Here is a 25,872-nt window from a genome sequence, read left to right on the forward strand (position 1 = left end):
ACATATAAGGTCTAAAATAAAATAAATTCTCATACTTAGGGTTTAAAATGAAAATACCACAATATCGAGATGTTACAAAAGGAGAGAGGATCCCCTTGAATAAAGCCTTTATAAAACTGAAACTCATATGTCGAAGAACCATTAACAAAGGCTGAAACTCAGGAAGACCGCAAGCGCCCTTGAATCCATTTCCTCCGATTGAGACCAAACCCCATGTTACAAAGAACATCATCAAGAAATTCCCATTTAAATGAATCATAAGCCTTTTCAAAATCAACCTTAAACACCAAAGCTTTCCAAGATTTCTCCTTACACCAAGACAAAAACTTCATTCATTATCATCGGATCATCAAGAATCTATCTCTCATGAATAAAAGCGAACTGGTGCATACTCACCAACACATCAACCACTGGAATCAAACTATCAACTAAAATCTTTGTAACAATTTTATGTTGACACCCAATTAGACTAATCGACCAAAAATATTTAACCCCTTTTGCATCAAGGCCAACAATTTTATCTTGACACCCAATTAGATTAGTCGGAAAAAAAAATCTTTAACCCCTTTTTCATTCAAAACTTTTGGGATCAAATCAATTAAAGAAGTATTGTAGCCTTTAGGAAAACTAGTCGAACAAAAAAATCCAAAATCGCATCTACCACATCCTTCTCAATTAGATACCAAAACTTCATAAAGAACTCAAAAGTGAATCCATTAGGGCCTGAAGATTAATCAGTACCAGGTGTCCTAAATGGCTCTCTTAATTTCTTCTTTAGTGACTTCACTTTCTAAATTATTAGCTTGCTTTGTGGTTAAACAATTAATGAAATAATAGGCAAGGTGTCACACCCTGGCTGGCAGCGGAATCGTCAGGCAGTGCGGATGTGCGGTGTTCGTTGAACATCACAGTAACAAAACAAATAACATCTTTATTACTAAACAAAAGTTACATTTGATCTTTACATGATATACACTATCTATTTCTTTGCAACTTATTCTTCCTCGTAGCGGTTTTCTCCCCTTAGATTCCCAAGAATACATGTGATTTTGAAAACAGTCAACATAATGTTGGTGAGTTCACATGTTTTATTTTATAGATATTAAGAGTACTTTTTAATAGCTTTTAGTATAGTATATTTGTTTATGAATATTAACACTTTCATAACTTCTCTCGCCCACTAATGTAACATCCCAAAAATACGGGCCAAAAATTTCATTTTTGGTTAAGTGATTTGTAAAAACGTTTGTAACAAAATATCATACGATCATAACATTTGATAAAACATGTCCCGTGGCCATAAACCAAAACTTAAAACATGATAATGTCAGAGTACAAATCCCAGAATGACTCATAGTGCGGAAAACAAAGAGCGTGTGTGTGATGGGCCGCTACCGCGCCTGCTCCTTCCCCTTGACTGAAGAGGTACCTGAAACAACAACTGAAAACCGTAAGCACGAAGCTTAGTGAGTTTCCCCACTGTACCACATACCATATAACCACATAACATACATTATATTGTCAGGCATATCTGGGTGCCTGACCTACCCCTTCGGTCCTCTCGACCGGGTACTGACTAGCATATCAGGGTGCTGGCCTCCCCTTCGGTCCTCTCGACCGGATACTGACTAGCATATCTGGGTGCTGGTCTCCCCTTCGGTCCTCTCGACCGGATGTTGGGGACTATTTCACCCCTTACTACTACCACATAACACATATCACATTATCTATCTAGCATGGCTGGGCATGTCCGCCCCTTCGGCCCTATCGACCAGTAATCTAGGGACTATCTCCTCCTACTGTCACTAGCACATGGCATCATATCATACTAGCACATAAACATGTCACAAGTAGTAGCAAACCTAGATGAATATCACAGAGACAATCATCTAACATATAACTCCTACTGGTGGGCCGGCATTGTGGTCGTAGACCCACCGCTACTGGAAGGTAACTCACCTCGGAGTAGCTGCTGATTTGAGCGGGAACTGCCTGTCTACTGCTGCTACTGCTACTATTCTGGAAGTCCTCCGGCTCAAGGAATCTCTAAAATAACACCAAGATATCTGGCCTCCTTCTTCTCCTCTTGATCTACCCTCCTTCTTCTCTCAAAATCTTCAAGAAATCACACCAAAACACTTTAATCTCACAAGAAACAGGGTTGGGACGATATAGAGAGCTCTGAGGGTGAAGGGGTCGGGCTTGGGGCACATAAGGTTGGTTTAAATAGGGTGCAAACCCTTGAAATTAGGGTTTCATCCAGACAGCGGGGACTCGCCGAGTCCAGAATATGGACTCGCCGAGTCCAGAATATGGACTCGCCGAGTCGCCAACTTAAACGTGTTCAAATGTCCCGTCTCTACTCGGCGAGTCGGGCCTACAACTCGCCGAGTCCAGGGCTAAAAATGTAAATTACTTAGATAGGTCATATGTACCAGGAACCAGGTGCTACAACTAAGTTTCTAATGAGTATCTTCTTTAACAACCCTAATTCAATAGTTATCATATTCTATTATTATCTATCTCCCATTATTCTTGTATTATACCTTGGCTTTCCTTAAGAAGGATTTATGTTATGCTATTAATCTAGGATGTATTCTCCTTATACAAAAATAGTTTTGTATAGGTATTTGATAAGGTACTAAAATATTATTTATCATTGTTCATAGTTGTACTTGTTACTCTTATTATATTAATATTATATTCTCTTTTCAGATGTGTCACCCCTTTCGTACAACTCTAGTATATTATTTTTCTTATAAGATTTTCACCCTTTTTGCATATTGATGTATATTATTCCTACTTCATGGTGTTCCCCTCTAGTGTGACAACAGTCAATTTTGGGTCAAACCAGGTCAACTTAACTTGTATTATAATTTTAGGAGAAATGTGATATTCCCTAATGCTTCTAATGTACTATTGACAAATTATAATACAAATTACCTCTCTGGTTGCCAATTATCGAATATAAACCCTAATTAGGGTTAGTAACGTAAGAACTCGATAATTCAATTATATATTATTTGGGTATAAATAATATTCATAACACAATGTAGTGGAGTTCATAAACCTTACACTACATGGAATATTCATATCAAATGTTACATATACAAATTTTAGGTGAATTCGTCACCAAACGCGACAGATTCAATATCCGGCATAAACACCTAACTTTTAACGGAAAGAATTTAGGAATCAACATAATTTTCGTGTAACGTATTATTATTTTTGATAATAATGATTGTTATAATAATTTGAACTTTTATAATTCAAATTAAATATTTATGCATTATTTATACCATGTTTCTTTATAAAAATACCATTTTTTTTTTATAAAAATACCAAGTTTTATAAAGAGTTGACTTTTAAAAAAAACACAAGAAACTAGAATATTCCCCACCTTATGTTAACACCCAAGATGCAAATACACTAACCATAAGGCAAACTACCCTTAGTCTCATCCATGACCCCCATACCCCTACCCATGCCTCCACCCTCCCTCCCTATCCCCCCATAAGTTAACCCCCCCTTCCCTCTCTCATTTCACCATCTTCATCTTCTTCATTCTCTCGTTTCCTCTCAAGAACACTTCATTTTTCTCAATATTAATCCTCCACAAGTTGGTTCTTCATCTTTTGGTAAGCTTTTCTTCACTTGTCTAGTAATTCTACACCTAAATATACTAGTTTTGTTACAATTACACACATTAATATGTGTTAATATCCATAGGGTAATTCGACATTCAAGTGTTCTTCAAGTTTCTTCAAGTGTTATAAGATTGAAAACCTTCATCTTCATCTCTTTGTCCACCAAGAAACCCACTCAATGTGAGTTCATACCCCTTCATTTTCGTTTTATCCAAGTTTTAAGGGAAGGGGGGGGTACACCTAAACTTGTATAATAACACTAGTTGTTATGCATGCTTCTTCTTTATGTTGTGTAAAAGTATTATCTTCATGAAATAATGTCATTACTTGGTATTATGAACATTTTTGGTGTGGAATGTTGTTTGAAATGCAAATCAATGAAAAATGAGTATAAACATGTTATATGTTCTTGAGAAAAATGTCATATAAACAAAACTATAAAAACTATGGTTTTTATGAACATAATATGACTCTTCTAGCAAAAATGGTTTTAACCAAGTTATTACATCATTTTTGTGGGATACAAAATCAAAATATTTTAGTTTGGACATGTTTTAAGAAACTAGTTAAAAATACCAAGGATTTGGTTTTACAAAAAGAAAACCTAAAAACCCACCATTTTCAGGCAAAGATAAGGTTTTTCTAGCAAAAATGGTCATCACCAGGTTATGGTACCATTTTTGTGATATTGGACAAAAAATATTGTAAGTCCCCAAACATGCTTGTATATCAATCAGATCCAATTGATGGTGCGGAATCCTAATCAATTGGATGATGCCATATCAAATAGAAGAGAATGAGAAGAAGAAGATGATGAATCTTGTACGATTTGATTAGAATGAAGATCCAGATACAAGATTCACACACACTAAAGCTCCTCTCTTCTCTCTAACTTTCTCTCTCTAGAACACACCTTAGAATACACACACTTAAGCTCCTTGTCCTTTCTACTATTCCCTTTCCCACAAAGGACACATACTCTCAAACAAAGTTCTGAATGTTGTACAGTTGAGAGATGTCCCTATCATGTGTCTGGAACAACCACTATCAACAAACCGAAGTCTGATGATATGCCTCCATATCTATTCCGACACAGAGCAGGATCAGTTGGTCTTTAGAACCCAGTCCATTTTGAAACTGGGTCGACCCTTGTCATCCTTGCAAGGTACTTTCTCCCATGACATGTCCTGCTTATCATAAACAGAAGATGAAGAATTATTAGAGACATTAGAAGATTCGGGAGTTTGAACCTTCGGTACCCATCTATAGTCGGGTTTAATCCATTTCTTGTTGGATCGGATGGGTGCCTCGGTACTTCCTTTTGAACTTGAAGCCGATTGCCGAGATGACTTTGACCTAGACGGTCTTGGTTTCACTGGAGCATTTCTTAGATTGGACTTCTTGGTCAGCATTCCCTTCTTAATCACAAGGTCTTGAGGATGGGATGTTATGACGTCGCATTATTTACTTTTGTCATAATGTAATTGGTATTGAAACAAACAACATTTGGATACAAGGTAATATTCCTAATTATAATTATTATGGTTGTGTTGCTTTGATCACTATTATTCATTATGTTGTGATACTGATCATGAAAGTCATCCACCCCTAGACGTTTCCACCATCCTGGTTTGGGGGTGTGATAGATTGGTGTAACGCCCGTAGATTTGGGCTAGTCAATTTAGAGATAATAGGGGTCGAAAACATTTTTTAGACAAAAGATTATTTAGAATAAATAATCTTAACCAAGTTGTAGAATATGTCTCAAGGATTTTGTACATATAAAGAACGCCGAAATCCGAGTTATAACGAAGAAGTTATGACCCGTCGAAGTTTTGCGACGGAACCGGCACGATACCCGGAAGCGTAAATAGTGAATTTACGGTAGAGCGACTTTTAGCCTTAGAGATCTAAACAAAAGTCATAGAATGCGTTAAACCGAGAACATACAAAAAAAAGAACGCCTTAATCTGACTTTGTATGAGGAAGTTATGAATTTTCTAAGATTTGGCTTAGCAATGCACAACCCGAAACTCGAATTTTGGATCGAGCGGTTTTTGGCCTACACGACCTAAATGAGAATTGAAGATCTCATTAATAGGAACTCAATGGTAAAAAGACAGACGAAAACAAAGTCTGTATGTAGAAGTTATGAATTTTACGTGGACATTTAACAATATAATCTCCTCGTACTGTTAAATTTAAGATCGGTCAAGAATTAGCCGACGGAGTCAAAATGAAAGTTGTAGATCTTATTTTTACCTACGCGTGGATATAAAGAATGTCAAAAACGGAGCTAGTATGTGAAAGTTACGGATTTTAGAAGTTGGGAGTGTGTTGTACGAAAATAGGTGATGTGGCACAATCTTGGCCATTGCTTTCTCCCCAAGTCTTGCCACTAGATGGTGACATGTGGCACCAAGTTCAGCCATTTTGCACCCTATAAATAGAGCCTATCTCACCCTCATTTTCTTCACACCTTTCCCATTCTTTCTTCTCTTTACTCTCTCTCTCTCTAGAACCTCTCTCTAGCCCCGAAACCCCCCGAAAAGCCTAGGGAACCTCCCTAGCACGAGATGGAAGACCTGGAGTGCTCAAAGGCTCCGAGAAGAAGAGCTTTTCGGGTCGGTAACGTTGCCCCAAGCAAAGCCCGGTTTTCTATAAAACCCGCTGTAAGTGAGTTACGCCTACGCTATTTTTAATATAGTTTTTATTTAATTATAGTAACGTCATTAGGAGCTTATAATAAGTACTTGGGCTATTATTATGGGTTATATAAGTATTGTTTAATGCTTATATAATAATAATAATAATAGCTAGACTATTAATTAGTCTCGACGTATAATAGACTAAACTCTAATGGTAATAATACTAGGTTTCGTCGAAGGAAATTATTTTTTCAAGAAGCGAAGCGCTGTCTGAGTTCGGAATCACCACCTTTTCAAGTGAGTGCATGGTCCCTTTCATCTTACACATAGATATGAAGTATTTTATATAAATTATGTGTTATGTGTGCATATTATCTGTATACTTGATATCTATGTTGGATGAACGATTATATACAAGTTTTATATGATTTAAACTGTATATGTATTTATATCTACGTAATATGTTGGGTAAAACATGGGTAGATGAAATATGAGTTGGATGATGAGTTGAGAGGTGATATAGACCATGAGGTAAGGGTGAGAGGTGGACGATGTGAGAAGCCTTGTTCCCAAATGATGGCCCCATCATCTAGCAGAGTATAGATGACAACCACGGACTATTCTAGACAGTCCAGTGAAACATTAGCAAGCTCGCAACCTGTAGGTGTTGTGAATGATGTGTTCACCGGTGTACTCTAAAAAAACCCGTTGAAATGTGTTGCGAGTGGACTCTTGAAACGATACTGTCAACAAACGAGATAACCCTAGCAGTTGTGCTTGAAGGACAATATTGGCAGCTGTGCCTCATAGAGAATGTCACAATTATGGAAGTTGCGCCTAAGTGATAGAACTAGAAGCTGTGCTTAACAGCTGTGTCATTGACAACGATGAACTTTGTACCTATTCCTTAGGATAATCCTTAGGAATGAATGAACGAGAAATAACTGATTCTTAGGGTAGATCCTTAAGAGTATAGAAGATAATGGGGATGGGTAATTGGGTTAACTGTTTGATGATTAAACATAATAATATTATTGTGGGTTGAAAACCCTCTGTACTCACCAGGTTTCCCAACCTGACCCACTCAGTTTATTTGTATCACAGGTGTTGATATGAAGTTACATTACACTGAGAGATTAAGGAGATATAGATCACTAGTGTAAATGAATGTAAGTTCTTTTTATGCTTATGTTTATGTACTGACGATGACATCCCAAATGTTTTAAAATGAATAAAATATGTTTCTTCGAAAATGCTTTAATAACGTATTTATCATGTTTTTTTTGGGAACAAATTCTGCAACATTTTTATTATAAGAGGTACTCTGATTTTCATAAAACATAAACAAAATCGGTCTTTTTTGGCTGTGAAAATGGGGATGTCACAATTGGTATCAGAGTCAGGTTTATAGTGAACTAAGTATATCAAACCATAGAAGATATACAACTATAAATACAATGGGGCTAAAACAATCTGACTAAAACATTTTGCATAAGTATACTTTTAAAATATAATGATATTTTAATAAAGTATAAGTACATACCTACGTAATAGAACGGTGTCATAACAAGAACAATACAAAAGTAATAAGATAAGTTGAACACTACGAGTAGGCCTAGGTAGTATGTAATCAGATCTTATATAAATAGATCCTGATCAACTATATTTATTCGAGATGTCACTAACGTATGCTTGGGAAAAGTAGTGGTGAACAAGAAGTCTAACACTTACCAACATCACATATAAAGAAACTCTAGAACTAAACATAAAGTTTAAAATACTATAGGAGTGTTTTATGATACTATAGAACCATACACCTAGACTCCTTATATGCATCTTATACCTCTATTTCTGAACAGTTGACATAACCAAACATATAGCTGAGACATTTTATTTCAATAATACCCGATTCATAACCATTATCAAGGACTTACCATCATTCCATATTTAATCTCTATGGTAGAAGAATGCCACCATGCAGAAGTAACCGACATGTCGGCAAGACACCGGCAGCCACACCAACACCAACTCCACCAATGGACCCTGCTATGTTCCAAGCCGTTGTGACAACCACAGTGGCAGCCGTCATGGCACAAATTAGCGGTAATGGCACAAATGGGAACAAGAATGGAAACGGAAATGGAAATGGGAGCGGGAACGGGAACGGTGCCAACAGCTCCAATCTTGGTGAAAGTCAAGCGCACCAACGAGTGTGCTCCTACAAAGAATTTATGAATTTCAAGCCTCAGACTTTTTATGGCAACGACGATGTCGTCACATTGACGAGATGGTTTGAGAAAACCGAATCCGTTTTTGAAATTTGTTCATGCCCGGACGAATATAAGGTCATGTACGTGGCTTGTACCTTCGCTGACTTGGCGTTATCCTAGTGGAATGGCCATGTTAAGACTCTGACACTCACTGTGGTCAACTCTATGAGTTGGGAGGACCTAAAAGTCATGATGCTGGGAGAGTACTGCCCAAGAAGCAAACTTCAGAAACTAGAGCAAGAGCTTTGGAACCACACCATGATGGGCTCTGATGTGACCACTTATATCACCAGGTTTAACGATTTGGCAGTTCTGTGCCCCGGGATGGTCATCCCAGAAGCCAAGAAAGTGGAACGCTACATTTGGGGACTATCCCCCCCAGATTCAAGGAATGGTCATATCTGCCAACCCAACCACCTACGACAGTGCCAAACATTTGGCACAAACTCTTGTCGACTAGGGAGTCCGTCAGGGAATTATGGCCCCCACACCTGAGCAACCAAAAAGGGGAGATAGCAAAAGAAAGTTAGGGAATAAGAAGAAGGGACAACCAACTCAGGAGTCTGCCAAAAGACAACAAAATGTGGCCATCCATGCTGTCACCATCCCTACTGCCCAGCACTAGCCAAACAATATGCTGGGAATCTGCCAAAATACAACAAGTGCAAATTTCATCACAACGGAGCTTTCCGAGAGGTGCACTGAAATAATTGCAACAAGAAGGGGCATACCACCCGTTTCTGTAGAGCGCCAGCACAACAAACTACGCGTGTTACGGATGTGGTGAGACAGGGAAATTCAAAAGAGGGTGCCCAAAGTCAAAGAACAAAAATGTCAGAGGCGTGGGAAGGATTTTGGCAATAGGACATGAGGAAGAAATGATGGACCCCACTATGGTTACCGGTATTTTTCTCCTCAATACCTCATATGCATGCATAATTTTCAATAGTGGTGCGAAGAGGAGTTTCGTGAGCCACAAGTTTTAGCACATACTCAAACAAAAACCTCAATCACTCAACGAAATATTCATAGTAGAAATGGAAAATGGGAAACTGAAAGCACTAAAGATATATACATAGGATGCACCCTAACCCTAAGCAATCACTCCTTCCAAATCGACCAAATTTTGGTTACAATAGGAATTTTTGATGTGATTATTGGCATGGATTGCTTAAGCTCTCACCATACCGATATCCTGTGTTATGAAAAAGTCGTCCGACTTAACTTACCGAATAATGAAACCCTTGTCATCTATAGTGACAAACCCAGAACGAACCTCCAAATTGTCTCTTTCATCAAGGCTCAAAAGTACCTACAATAAGTACCACACATTCCTAGCTCACGTGGTTGACGAGAAGAGAGAAGTGAAGGACATCAAGGATATTCCAGAGCTCTGTAACTTTCTCGATGTATTCCCAGAAGACCTTTCGGGAGTACCACCCATGTGACAGGTCGATTTCATAATCAACTTGATTCCTGGAGCCACCCCCATAGCCAAGTCACCCTATCGATTGGCCCCGGCCGAAATGTAGGAATTGTCCAGTCAGCTGAATGAACTGTTGAGTAAAGGATTCATCAGACCAAGGTTCTCACCTTGAGGAACACCAGTCTTGTTCGTAAAGAAGAAAGACAGATCATTCTATATGTGCATTGACTATCGAGAGTTGAACAAACTCACTGTCAAGAACCAGTATCCCCTACCCCGAATTGACGACCTATTCGACATATTGGGTTTTTGAGCATTCTAACACTCCTAAGTGTACATGGAACCCTAAATACCTTAGATCTATGTTTTCTCTATTATACATGCAATTATGAACTTTCCAAGGTATTACCCTATCTAGCATACAATACTTGATATTTGGGTAATCAAATGGATAGAATACATACCTTTGTTTGATGTAGCTTGTCTTCATGAAGCTTGAGTGCCTAGTGCCCCAAGTGTGACACCTCAAATGGTTCACACAATACCAAATGCACATGGAATGACTTGAGAGAAAATGGAACACTCCTTGAAATCGTCTAGCCCTCATATTCACACATAGTGCACGATTTCTTGGGCCATGGGATTCTTTTATATGGTGGCTATTAGGGTTACACCATATAACTCATAACTTTACCCATTCCTTATGCTCCATGGATTTTAACGTCCATGGATTATCCATGGGTCACCCCATGGACTTAGTCCAACATAAGGAATCTTGGATCACAAGCCCACATATATAAGAATGAATGACTTACACAATCAACCCATATATTTAATTTGTCTCCTTTTGATCACTTAATTAATTCCAAATTAATTCTTGATCAATACTAATTAAATAACCTTATTAATATATTTGAACTTATAATATATTAACCAACCTTAAGTGTTATTTCTCTCATTATAGTCTATCCAAATGCATGATGTCATGCAACCCAAATGGACAATTTCGGGTCGGGTCAAGTCTTACCAATTATAGTTATGGACTTAGACATTAATCCAACAGTCTCCCACTTGGATATGTCTAAAACTATTATTGCGTATGACTTTAAGAACCGACTGGCAATCGTAGCTCTCAAAGGCTTCTGTCGAACTCTGACCTTGTCGATGAACTCTGACCTTTGTCAATGACTTGTCCATTAGATAAGGGATCATATATTCCTCCATTCTGGATATCATATGGACTGATACATGGATTAGTATCATTCTCTCTGTCCATTTGTTGTTTCCCGATTTCCGATTCATGATGACTGATTGATTGAACAAATCAAATCAGTCCTGGCTTGGCCAAGCACTCACATGTATCATCATTAAATCATCGAGCGGCCCACAGATATCGCTTTTATCCCGAAGGTAAAAGGAACGGATAAACTTCGACTCATATGGATTGTTCTACTACTTGCGGAATCATACACAAAGGCACGTTTTATAACATCGAGTTACCGAATGCGTTTTCGTGCAATCAATGTACAACCAACTCATAGTAACAACTCATATCTCTAGGTTTGAAGAATATAAGATATTATCGTCTCATGATCATTCGTGATAAAATCCATGAAGTGATTCCAATGAGCATGGGTTGAATCCAATACTCATAACTTATTAGCACTCATGAGTGTTGTAGCACAACTTTGTCCACCAACTTGGACCTCTACAAGCCAACCCATGACAATCTTGATTCATATCTACTTCCAACATACGACCGACTGTGGATGGTTTGAATAACTTAGTCATTCTGGAAGAATAACCTAGTTTATTCTGGAAGTCAAAACATGCAAAATGAAACACAAGAATGATTGAATCTAATATGGTATCAAAACCTATGAACATAAATAAAACACTTTTTATTTATCACCATATGATTACACATTATTCATTGCATACTTTTTCAGCTATCAACTTTATTCTTGAATTAAAACAATAGTTGTCCCATGCTCCGAGCATGTACACTATGTTTTTCTAAACAATATCTTTGCCATACACTAAGTATGCACTCTATGTTTGTCTATGATCCTTACTTTGTGAAATAAACCAATTGACCAAACTTTCAATGATTCTAATTTCACACTCCCGAAGTCATATGGCAAATGCAGGAATTCCAAATTCATGCCATTTTACCGAAATCTGTTAGATTCTAAACTTATATGCAATGATTCTATTGCAATGATTATGCACAAAGTCACAAAGACTTGACAACAAACATTACAGAGCATTCCAAAGGAGATCAACTCCTTTGAAACATCCTTCTTGCATTAAGTTTCCTAATCTTACACAGATTTATTGAACAACTTCCACCAATGGGATCATTTCCACATCCCCTTTTGACTATCACTTCTGAACAAGAGTTGCCTCTTTTCAGAATATGTCAATATGGTCCTTCCAACAATTAACACTATACTTCCAACTGTCCCTGAGCAACCAATCTTTGGTAAACCTTAGATTGTCCTCGACAATTGCTTAAACGTTTTAGTCATATCCAGTTCTAGACCTTTTTCCTTCTTAATGCCCCAGGAATTTGGAAAATTTTAGAAATGATGAATATAGCACATGTAATCGATCCTATATCCGAAGCATATGGGACACGAATCATGATGTCTCACATAAAGACTAAACCAGTCCTTTGCTATAATATTTTCATTTCTATTTGCCTAGTTCTCATAATTCAGAATATGAAAAGGGATGCCGTAATCATAATCGAATTTTAGAACGCAAATAATATATAGAATTTCCTTATGTTGAGCCATTCCAACATGAAATTCATATATATATCCTTGACTAAATTTGATTAAAATCTCAATCTAAGCTTTTAGAATTGAAATGAAGTATAATTTCCTCTCCCTTAATGATAGCAAAACTACTTTTTCAACCCCTGCAGCCTCACGAATTGAAACTTTTGTTTTCTATAATTAACATTGCTAACTTGCAATACTTATCATGATCCCACTAACATGATGATTATTAGCATAACACTTATGCTCCCACTAGCTTTGACATGTACTGGACTTCTAGAAATCAATATTTATTGACTTTATTACCAAAGGTTAGATTTCTGATACTAGATTTCTTTGATAAGACTTTATAAAAATCATACACCTTTCATTAGATAACTCACAGGTGTGTCTAAACAATTTTAAGAACTATGAAAAGGGATGTCGTAATCATAGTCTCGATTGTTTAGACCTTTGCCACTTCTCACAAGTCCATGTTAGTGTGTCGGTTAACCACACATGCTTCACTAACGACTTTGAGAATGCAAATATCACAATTGCTATCTAGCTAAAATCTACTTAGTGAAAGTGTTTCCTTACCATCATTTTCATGAATCGGAGAGAAACCTTATGACACTTAGATTTAATGGTGTATGTGTTCTTATCCATGTGAATTTGTCAAACCATAATCACAAGACTAGGTTAGCGACAAATCCTAACTCATATGGATTGAACTTGTGCAATCTTAAATTCTTGCCACCTGGCAGCTCAAGGGCTTGCCATTGCTTCCAAGTTGTTGTGCAACCAATTGAGAACTCTAAGAACTCATATGCAAAGCCATCTTTAATTGGAATTGGCACAGAATATGTCAACACGATAGGTTATAAACCTCAAGTCGTGCGCTAGTGAAGAACTTCAGGTTTTATTCTTGATTACTTCTTGAGACTTTCAAGACCTTTAAGACTCCCACTATCCTCTTGACATATACCACTTTCTTTTCAGATATTCAAGAGATAATGTGGATTCTAATCAAGACAAACACTTCACACAATTGGCCTTAGTTGGTCTTTGTTTTATCCAAAACATCACAACTTACCAATTTCAAATGTACGAGAGTAGAAAACCTTTACTCTTACATTTGACAAGTGTTTTAAACCTTCTTTAAGACATGTCACTCAATTTACAATCTTGGAGTATGACTCTAAGAATTTTTTTTGGAATGAAATATAACTCATCTTCTTGATTTAACCATTTCAACAATTCATAGCTCCTCTTCTTAGCTATTAGAATGCACTTAGAGGATGAATTGCGATAAGGTCTCTTAATCATTAAGATGATCATATGACATGATACTAAAGTACTTTCCCATCTTTTCAGATTTGAGAAACTTTTATCCTTCTGCCTAATTTGATTCTTCTTATTCGCTCTGCCATACATTGGAACCTTTCCCAATGTCTTAGAATTACACTTAAGCTTGTAAGTATAACCATATTTACTGAGCTTTAGTAAATTATGACGAATAATCTTATCGATCTTTTGTGGTGGACTTGACCAGTGCACAAGAATGTGTACTCGATCCCTTATTCCTTCACTTGACTCACATATACATGTGAACAAGGAACTAGTCTTAATTTTCCAAAGATGAAAAATTCTCATTCATCATGCTATACAACTTGCATGATTCCAAGTTTCGGTCCAATTGAAACTTGGGTGATGAGGATCTTTCCTTATTTGGTAAATTTAGACATTACCACAAATGAAAGAATCAATTTCATATTTCCACTCTTGCTATTAATGGAATCATATAAGCAACAATTTTTTTTCCTCAAATGCCATTGTAAGGATATTTTAAAATAAATAAAAACATCATTTTTCCTTTTATTTTAAAAACATTGCGGAAAAATTATCCTTACAATGCGAAAGAGCATGAAAACTTTGTTGTTATCTATTCCTAAGCAATATATCATAACTCTTAAGAAGTAGCTCAGGAATCCGGTCTTCAAACTATGCGATAGAAATCCATCTACGCGATCAGATTCAACATATTCTTTCTTTAAGTTTCTTCACTTTTCTTTGATTCTTACAAACATCAACATGTGACCCAGTCACATCATGTATCAAGAATCTCATAATAGAAACTTGGCAGAGTTAGATAGTGGACTTTACCTGAAGTAGATTCGAACTTATTGACTTTAACATCCTTAGGTAAAATTTGGCAGCTTCTCAACTAAAGCCCCTTCCTTTGGCAATATAAACATATGGACCCTTTGGTAATGGTACCGGTACTATCATAGACTTAGCTTTTCTCTTTACCATTTGGTCAACCGAGTTGACTATGGCCAATCCCTTTCCATTGGGAAGAGAATGCTTTTTCAAGATTTCCAGTGTCATCATTTTCAATGTCCATAAAGTTTTAGGAAGTTGATCTTAGCAAATAGATAAGATCATTAAGGGTCTTGTCATAGTCTGTTCCATAGGGGTCCCAAAGGAACTCACTATGTGACTTAGAAAGTGATTGAACATCTAACTTTCTCAAGACTTTGACACCCAACTCTCCCTGCTTGTCAATATGCGACTTCATCTCCAAGATGTGATCACACCTAGACCTTGCCTTGCCAATGGGGCTTGACTGACCTTGAACTTTGTGGGTTAGGGAGAATAATTGGAGGAGGTGGAGGAAGTGAAGTTCCAAGAGATTTGGGAGGATCATAGATGTCTGAACTAGACATATTTTGGGAGATATTCAAGATAGTTGATTAAAAGTCCTTAATATAACACCCAATATGAAATATTAAGGCTAGGACCCTACAAACTATTTTATAACTCGGAAGAGGGATGCCGTAATCCAAGCTATAAAATATTTGAAGGTAGGTGAATGACGATTCACCAATTTCCACCAAGATAAACGAAATGTATTATTAGGTTTTAATTGGTTTTTGAAACTCCTAGATTCTTTTGAGATTCATTGAACTGTTCAATGGCATGTTTCAATCTCGAGTGTGCCCTTCAGGTTTTGTGACTGGGATGCCGAGGATCACAAAACAAGGTGTGAAGTAACCATGAAAATATACTTGGTACCCTTAATTATTTACCCCTTAATCAATGTGTCTGTTAACCACACACGCTCCACTGATACTATAATAAATATTAAGTTACCCTTTGCCTACCTTGTTAGTTCCAGGTTAGTGTGCCGGTTAACCACACACGCTCCACTAACGACTTAAGCAAAGTGCAAAGTGTAATTTCATGCGTTAGCACCAAATTCACATTTTCCTAAGTAACTAAGATTGGGTATTAAGAAGAGTTTAGTTACTTAGTATTTATCATTAATACTTTTAATTAAGGGAGAATTCTAGTCCTTGTCCTACCCGTTCGGCTAACAACCCTCCACCGGTCAAGGAAGCGGTGGGTGAGAGTGGACACCCATTAAACTACCATTTTATAGGCAGTAACCTTGTACCCCCCTTATAGTCCGACTTCGTGAATGAGGCCTACTAATGGTAAGACTGACTTTTCTCTTATACATATATATACATATTATTAACTTATAATATTATAAAGTATAAGGGTTGAATTTTAACTTTTAAAATTCTAAGGGCTAACTTGGAATTAAAGTATTCATAAGTGAAAACTCTTCAAATTCCAAAACTTGAGGGTAAGTTTTGAAACTATTCAAAACTAATTAATTCCATAACTTATGTGTTTAAAGTAGTTTTAATTAAAAGACTCTTCAAGTTCCATAACTTGAGGACAAGTTATGGAAGACTTTAAGCTAATAAAAGAATGTAACTTTTCTTTATTTTGTAACTTATGGAATTAATTAAGGTTACACATTTTATTACTTAATGAAGTGACTCTTGAACCTCCATAACTTGAGGACAAGACTCTTCATTTTTTTGTAACCATTGCCAACTTTTATGAGTTTTTATGAAACTTAAATGTGACTTTTCATATAACTTGAGGACAAGTTACAAAAACACATTTTAGAATCAACTCTTAGATTAAAATGGATTGTAAACACATAATCAATTAACTTTTCTATTAATCTAAGCAACTCATAAGAACAAGATAATTCAAATCAAACTTTTTCATGTAATTAGTCTAAACTTTAAACTAATAAAAAAACATGAATCTAATGACAATTATCTTTGAAATTGGATTAGCATGAACATTACCACATCAAAAACAAGTTTATAAGTCCAAAAACATCTTAGGGTAATGTTCCTAGTCAAATTCCAGCCAAAAAACTCGAAAATATGTTGTCTGGGGCTCCTACTCGTCGAGTGTATCAACCTACTCGACGAGTAGGATGAATTTCTTCATGGACTCGGCGAGTCCAGTGCCCAGAAAAGCCATAAAATCGATTTTTTCAACATTTTTCAGCAATTTGTATCAAGTATAATTGAAAACAAGCCTAGGCTCTGATACCACTGTTGGGTTTTTGAGCATTCTAACACTCCTAAGTGTACATGCAACCCTAAATACCTTGGATCTATGTTTTCTCTATTATACATGCAATTATGAACTTTCCAAGGTATTACCCTATCTAGCATACAATACTTGATACTTGGGTAATCAAATGGATAGAATACATACCTTTGTTTGATGTAGCTTGTCTTCATGAAGCTTGAGTGCCTAGTGCCCCAAGTGTGACACCTCAAATAGTTCACACAACACCAAATGCACATGGAATGACTTGAGAGAAAATGGAACACTCCTTGAAATCGTCTAGCCCTAATATTCACACATAGTGTACGATTTCTTGAGCCATGGGACTCTTTTATATGGTGGCTATTAGGGTTACACCATGTAACTCATAACTTTACCCATTCCTTATGGTGCATGGATTTTAACCTCCATGGAGTATCCATGGGTCACCCCATGGACTTAGTCCAACATAAGGAATCTTGGATCACAAGCCCACATATATAAGAATGAATGATTTACACAATCAACCCATATATTTAATTAGTCTCCTTTTAATTACTTAATCAATTCCAAATTAATTCCTGGTCAATACTAATTAAATAACCTTATTAATATATTAGAACTTATAATATATTAACCAACCTTAAGTGTTATTTCTCTCATTATAGTCTATCCAAATGCATGATGCCATGCAACCCAAATGGACCATGCCGGGTCGGGTCAAGTATTACCAATTATAGTTATGGACTTAGACATTAATCCAACACGACAAACTTCAGGGATCAAGCTACTTCTCAAAAACCGATCTAAGGTCGGGATACCATCAGCTCAAAATCCAAGAGGAAGATATTCCTAAGACGGAGTTTAGGACTCATTACGGCCATTTCGAGCTCGTTGTGATGCCCTTCGGATTGACTAATGCACCTGTGGTGTTCATGGATCTAATGAAACGTGTATGTCGGCCTTACTTAGATAAATTCGTGATAGTGTTCATCGATCACATACTAATCTATTCGGGAAGTAAGGAAGAGCGTAGTCAACACCTGCGACAAGTTTTGGAGACGGTACGGGCGGAGAAGTTGTATGAAAAGCTTTCAAAGTGTGAGTTTTGGATTCGAAAGGTGGAATTCTTGGGACACGTGGTCATTAAGAAATGGATAAATGTGGATCCATCCAAAATCAAAGTAATTGAGAACTGGGAAGCGCCGAGGATACCGATAGAAATCCGCCAGTTTTTGGGCCTTGCTGGCTACTACCGACGGTTCATACAGAACTTTTCGAAAATCGTAAAGCCACTTACTACCCTGACCCAGAAAGGAATGACCTTTAACTAGGAGGATAAACAAGAAACTGCCTTCCGGATGCTAAAGCAAGCTTTATGCAGTGCTCGGATCTTGTCTCTTCCAAAAGGGACGGAAGACTTTGTAGGCTACTGCGATGCGCCCAAACAGTGTCTAGGTTATGAACTCATGCAACGGGGAAAGTTCATTACCTATGCCTCGAGAAAACTCAAGACTCACGAGGTCAACTACACCATACACGACCTGGAATTTGGAGCAGTAATATTTGCCCTAAAAATATGGAGACACTACCTTTATGGTACAAAGTGAACAATCTTCACTAAACATAAGAGTCTCCAGCACATTCTCAATCAAAAAGTACTCAACATGAGACAACGCCGATGGGTAGAACTACTAAATGATTATGAATGAGAAAATCGCTATCATCTGGTCAAGGCCAACGTAGTAGCAGATGCTCTAAGTCGAAAGGAGTACTCACGCCGCCAATTAAAATCATTAACAATGTGTAACGCCTGTGTTTCTAGGCTAGGCATTAATATTGACATAATGGTCTAGGTTAACCTTTGTAACTCATTTAGAAGAAATGAAAAGGAATTATGTGAATTTTATGTGAATTATGTGTTTTATGCTTAATTATTAGGGTTTAATTAATTAAAAATAAAAATAAGCGTCAAAATTAAAGTGTGAGATAAGCCCGATATCTTTACATAAAGTTGTAGTGGTCGAAACAAGGATTTCGGGGATATAAAGAATACCAAAATCCGAGTTATAACGAAGAAGTTATGACCTATTGAAGTTTCGCGACAAAACCGGCACGGTGCTGAATGTCGTAAAAAAAAGTGAGTTTTTGATAAACTACTTTTTAGCCTTAGTAATCTAAACGAAAGTTGTAGTATTCGTTAAACCGAGAAGTTCGATAAAAAGAACGCCCAAATCTAACTTCGTATGAGGAAGTTATGATTTTTCGAAGTTTCAACGTAGTAGTAAACAGCTAAAAACTCGAATTTTAGATCGAGCGATTTTTAGCCAACACAACCTAAACGAGAATTGAAGGTCTCGTCATTAGGAGCACAACGGTAAAAAGTCTGACGAAAACGGACGTCGGATGAAGAAGTTATGAATTTTTAACGGATTTCCTGTCCCGGTCTGTTAAAAATAATAATATAAAATTTAAAGTCAAAATTAGACGACGAAGTCTAAACGAAAGTTGTAGATCGTAATTTTAGCTACGTGTGCATACAAAGAACGTCGAAAATGGAGCTCGTATGCGAAAGTTATGGATTTTAGAAGTTTTGGCGCGAAAACCGAGAAATTTCGCATAGTCACAATTGCCACGTCACCCTCGCTTAGAAAGTGACACGTGTCCTGCTAAGTCACCTGGCTGCTGAGTCATTAGGCTGCTGAGTCACCGAGGCTGCTGAGTCATGCGAGCCACGTGTCCTCTTCTGATTCGACCGAGGAGGAGGCCCAATCCGAAGCAGCCAGCTCCCCAGCCGAAGCTTCGCCCAGCTGCCGCGTATGTCCGAGCCTCGCATAGCCTAGCTCCGAGCCTCGCAGGTGCGCTAGCAAGCCGCGGTCCACTTAGAAGCCGCCAGCGAGCCCTCGCATGTGCGAGCCAGGTGCGAGCCATGCGAGGCATGTGCGAAGCCACCCCCTGCGAGCCGTCGGATCTCCGAAGCGTGCCATCTTCTCAGCCGCTGGATCAAACTTCGGACCCTATAAATAGAAGGGTACCTGCGAGGGTTTTCGGTTACTTTTGGAATTTTGCCACTTTTAGCCCCTTTCTCCCTATTTTCTTCATCTTAACATCCCGCAAAGCCCCGGTATCGATTGTAAAGCCTGGAATACCCCACAAAGTGCCCGAGAAGCCCGGAAAATTTATCTTTTCGGTTTCAAAGCCCGACCTTTCTCAGAGCCCGGTTTCTCAATAAAACTCCCGGTTTTATTAGAAACGATCGTTTTAGGAAACGAATTGCTGCCCGATTTTCACCAAAATAAGTGAGTGTGTAGTTACTTTCAATTTACACATAGATATGAAGTATTTACCTTGAAATACGTGTTATGTGTAAATATATTAATTGTTTGACTGAGGTGACTATTGAATTGATGTTTTATACAAGTTTTAAACTGTATATGCTTTTTATCTACAAAATATGTTGGGTAGAACATGGGTAGATGAAATAGTGGGTATGATGAAAGGTGAGTTGGATAAAGGAGATGATCAATAATATTGATCATGAGTTGAGGGTGAGTGGTGAAAATTTGAGAGAATCACTTACCCAAATTGTTGGCCCCCGTCATTCAGCAGAGTAATGATGACAACCATGGACTATTCTAGACAGTCTATGGAACACTAGCAGTCCTGCAACCTATAGGTGTAATGAACTATATGTTCATTTGTTGTACTCTAAAACCCATTGACATGTATTGCAGGAGAGAACACCTGTAAATAATACTGTCGATAAATGAGAGCTATAGACTTAGCACATGTTGAATAAACTTTGGCAGCTATGGAATTAGTGCCTGTTATATAAACCCCGGTCACGAGGTGACTTTGTGTCTATTCCTTTGGATGAATCCTTAGGAAGGAGTGATAGTTGATTGTTAGGGTAAACCCTTAAGAAATAAATAAAGTAATGGGGTTTGGGGTAGTTAGGTTGATTGATTGATGTATAAACATAATAAATTTATGTATTGTGGGTTGAAAACCCTATATGCTCACCAGGCTTCCAAGCCTGACCCACTCAGCTGTTTATATTACAGGTAGAGGACCCCGAGCATAATCGGATGATGATGATGAGTGAATTTTGGATTATAGGCCAGTAGTTACAAATAATTGTCGTAAGGCTTATAATGTCTTGTTTATGCTTTTGATCTGTATTGGAACATGACATCCCGAGGTTTTGATATAAAAAGAAATGATATATTTCTTAAAGAAAGGTTTTGACAAACTTTTATCATATTTTGTTTTGGGGACCAACTCCACAACATCTTTTATAAATATTTCTCTGATTTGATTTTTAAAAAGCATAAATTAAATCGGTCTTTTCTGGCCGAGAAATTTGGGGATGTCACACAATGCCTATCCATTCACATCTGTCCACCCAGATCAAAGAGGCGCAACTTGAAGCCTTGAAACCTTAGAATGTCGTAAGTGAAGCCTTGTGGGGGATGGATAAAAACCTTGAGTTCAAGGATGACAGAGCTCATTACCTCATGAACCAAATCTGCACACATAGATTCGGCGGCTACACAGACATGATAATGGACAAGGCTCACAAGACCAAGTACTTTGTTCATCCCGGGTCTGATAAGATGTATCTAGACCTCAAGAAACTCTATTGGCGGCCAAACATGAAGATGGAAATCGCTACTTATATGGGCAAGTGCTTGACTTATGCCAAGGTCAAAGTAGAATACTAAAAGCCCTCGGTTTTACTACAATAACCAGATATACCCGAGTGGAAGTGGGAGCGGATAACCATGGACTTCATAACTAAACTGCCCAAGACAACTGGTGAGCATGACACCATATGGGTAGTCATCGATAGCTTAACCAAATATGCCCACTTCCTACCAATAAAAGAGACAGAAAAAAGGAGAAACTAACAAGGACGTACATCAAAGAGATTGTACGATAGCATGGGGTGCCTATATCCATTATCTTTGACGGAGATAGCAGGTTTACCTCACGCTTTTGGCAATCACTACAAAAGTTTTTAGGAACCAGGCTTGATATGAGTACAACCTACCACCCACAAATCGACGGGCAAAGCAAGAGAAATATTTAAACGTTGGAAGATATGTTAAAAGCTTGTGTGATAGACTTCGGTAAAGCTTGGGATACCCACTTACCACTTATCGAGCTCTCATACAACACGGTTATCACTCTAGCATTAACGTTGCTCCATTTGAAGCCCTCTATGAGCATAAGTGCAGATCACCTCTGTGTTGGGCCGGGGTGGGTGACACTCAGATAGAAAGAGGACAAGTGCATAATAGCACACTCACCGGACCTAAGATCATACGAGAAACGACATAGAAGATCATTCGTATCCGTGAACGAATAAAGGCCCAAAGCAACAAATTCCAAAGAAGTGGTCCAAACGAGGCCCAAAGATGTGAAGCCTAATCAGACTGAGTACGCGAGGCGTACTCAACTGTACACTAAGCGTACTTGCTATATGGCTTGTACGATGTGTGTACTAACTTATACGCCCAACGTTCTCCTCCATTAAGCCAACTTTTCCATTAAGCTCTTATTGCTTAAGACCAAGGGTCCAAACCACAAATCTGAGTCATAATAAACGTCCAGAACCATAAAGTCACTGACTTGGTGACTTTGCATGCCCCAAATGAACCCATTCTCGAAATATAACATTCTACTTCCATGAAATGAACTCAATCTCATGCATGGGAGAGTTTCAACCCAAAATATGTGTAACGACCCAATTTTCTAAAGAAGTTTATCATTTTTTTAAATAATCAAAACGTTTCCAATAAACCCAAAATCTCCAGAACAATTGTTTTCATCATAAGATCAATAATTTTATTTCAAATATTAGAGTGTCCCATAAAAACACCTGTGAGAGTGCATGTCGCGCCATCAAGCTTTTCCCTTGCCCTTAGGCTCAGAAGTACCTAAAACAAACCAACAAATTGTAAGCTAATGCTTAGTGAGTTCCCCATAGCATACCCCATACAATCCACATAATCACATAATCCATATTAGCTATAAAAGCTACATAAACCATATATGTCATGCATACAACATATAAGGATGTCATGGGCTCCTCCTAGGGTCTTACTCCAGGATGCCATTGGCTCCCCCCCCCCCATGGTCTTTAGCTGGAAAGCCATGGGCTCCCCCACATGGTCTTACATCCAACTTCCATAGGCTTCCCCCATGGTTTTTACCTGAAAAGCCATGGGCTCCCCCACATGGTCTTACATCCAAGCATCATGGGCTCTCCCATGGTCTTCCTTGCAAGTATCACATATATAACTAGCATAAAACTTAGTATGTAACCAACTAACATACCACATATCACTACATCATCTAGTGTACCACATATCACAAAATGGGCCGGCCTTGGTGCCTTAGACCCATCGGTATGGTGAGGAGACTCGCCTCTCAAAAAATGTTGAACTGATAAGATAAAATCCGATAAGTCCCAATGCGCAGCTCTAACTCGACTGCCTACAATCATCATGTGATTGGTATTGTTAAAATCTTGAAATACCAAAAATGCCATTAAGGTCAAACTTGCTCAACCCTGATCAAAGTCAAGGTAACCAGTCCATGTTGACCCTACTCGTCGAGTGTATCTAGCAACTCGTCGAGTTCCTCCAGTGTTCAGAAAACAGGGACAACCCCTAGCCAACTCGCCGAGTTGTATTATCAACTCAACAAGCTCACTCAATGACCAGTATAAGGGGAAACCCGATCCAACCCATCGAGTTTCTAGGGCAACTCATCGAGTTTTGCTCCTGTTTGCTTATTCAGATGATACGTAGATTGTAGGGACTCTAGGGCTTGGATCTGAAACCTAAAGGTGTCTATAAGGATAAAGTTTCCAAGTTTATCCTCTAAAACTACTCTAAATGCTCTAAAGTCCTTAACAAAGGTTGGAAAGCTCAAAAGCTTAGCCATGTGGTCCAAGACTCTAGGGATCTGGAATCCCTCCTTTCGAGAAGAGGTCCTAATCCTCAAAGCGTTCCAAAGATGGAGACTTTATGGACATGCATGTCCAATGCACGTCTTGAATTTAAAATGTCTAAGGAGGGAAAATATACCCTAAAATCCGTGCTAGGCATCCATGCTTGATTAAAATCTAGATCTAGCCCACCATGGGACCATTTTGCCCTGGAGATTCATAAAGTTGCAAACTTTATGAACCCCATGCATGCAATCAACAAGAATGATAGGAAATGAAGAGTAAACTCAAGATCTAGTCATACTTTAAGATAAAAATCAAATCTTGGGTGCCTACAATAGTCCACAAGATGGTCAAGCTCAAGAGTTAGGGCTTTGTTTACTGGATCTTCTCCTTCTCACTATCTTCTTCTTCTTAACCTCCAAAAGTCACTCTAGCTCATAATATGAGAGAAAATGGAGATTAGGGTTTAACACTGACATTCTTAGGGTTTGGAGGCTGATGGAAGGTCAGCCTCAAGATTTTAAGGAGATTATATAGGGTGAAAACCCTAAAATTTAGGGGTTTCCTTTACAACGCCAACTCGTCGAGTTAGGCCTTCCAACTCGTCGAGTAGGTGTTCAATCCTGCGTCCCACAATGACCTCTCCTTGACGGGTTTGAGCTCCCCAACTCATCAAGTTCCAGTCTAAAACCCTAAAATTCTAAAAAGAAATTGATACCTAAAACGAGCGTTACAAATCTCCCCCACTTGAACTAGACTTCGTCCTCGTAGTTTGCTGATGCGAACAAATCCGGGTAGTGCCCTCGCATCTCATCCTCCGGCTCCCATGTCCATTCAGAGCCCCTTCGGTGCTGTCATTGCACCTTCACTAGCTTCACCTCTTTATTACGAAGGACCTTGACTTTCCTATCCAAAACCGCCATGATCTGCTCAATGTAAGTCAGGCTCTCCTCCACCTGAATGTCAACCAAAGATATAACCTCAGCCTCGTCTGTGACACACTTACGGAGCTGAGACACATGGAAGGTGTTGTGAATTTGTCTAAGCTTGTCCGAAAAATCCAAACGATAAGCCACCTTGCCCACCCGTGCTGATATCCTGAACGGTCCAATATACCAGGGCCCTAACTTGCCCATCTTTCGGAACTGAATAACACCCTTCCATGGGGATACTTTCAACAAGATGAAATCTCCCACCTGGAACTCAAGACCTAATTGGCGCCGGTTAGCATAGCTTTTTTGACAGCTCTTTTCGACTCGTAGCCTGTCACGCACATGCTGAATCCACTCAGTAGTCTTGAGAACCACCTCGGTTCTCCCCATGTCTCGGTGTCCAAACTCACCCCAACAAACAAGGGTCCTACACCTCTGACCATATAACATCTCAAACGGCAGTCGGTCAATACTAGCATGATAACTATTGTTATATGAAAACTCTACTAGTGTGAGGTATGTATCCCAACTCCCTCCAAAATCCAACACGCATGCCCGAAGCACGTCCTTAAGTGTCTGGATCGTCCACTCACTCTGGCCATTTGTTTAGGGGTGGTATGCCGTGCTAAAATGTAACTGAGTGCCCAGTTCCTTGTGGAACTTCTTCCAGAATCTAGATATAAATCGAACATCCCAATCAGAGACTACTGACACTGGCACCCCGTGCCTAACCACCACCTCTCGCACATAAATATCCGCTAATTTCTCAACAGAGATGCTCTCGGAAATCGGAAT

At 38.4% G+C, this 25,872-nt stretch overlaps 1 protein-coding gene across 1 annotated transcript; it reads right to left on the minus strand.

The window, feature by feature from the left end:
• Positions 1–24,999: 24,999 nt before the first annotated feature.
• LOC145067455 (uncharacterized) lies at positions 25,000–25,467 on the minus strand. The gene has a single exon (XM_079014594.1). It carries the CDS (start codon positions 25,465–25,467, stop codon positions 25,000–25,002), a length of 468 nt encoding a protein of 155 aa, XP_078870720.1.
• Between the last annotated feature and the right edge of the window lie 405 nt (positions 25,468–25,872).

Source organism: Lactuca serriola, chromosome 8, assembly GCF_051521515.1.
Source record: "Lactuca serriola cultivar US96UC23 chromosome 8, Lser_US96UC23_V15, whole genome shotgun sequence".
NCBI lineage: Eukaryota > Viridiplantae > Streptophyta > Magnoliopsida > Asterales > Asteraceae > Lactuca > Lactuca serriola.

Coding starts and splice junctions, on each gene's coding strand:
- LOC145067455 (XM_079014594.1), bottom strand. CDS start 25,467: ATGGGGAGAACCGAGGTGGTTCTCAAGACTACTGAGTGGATTCAGCAT.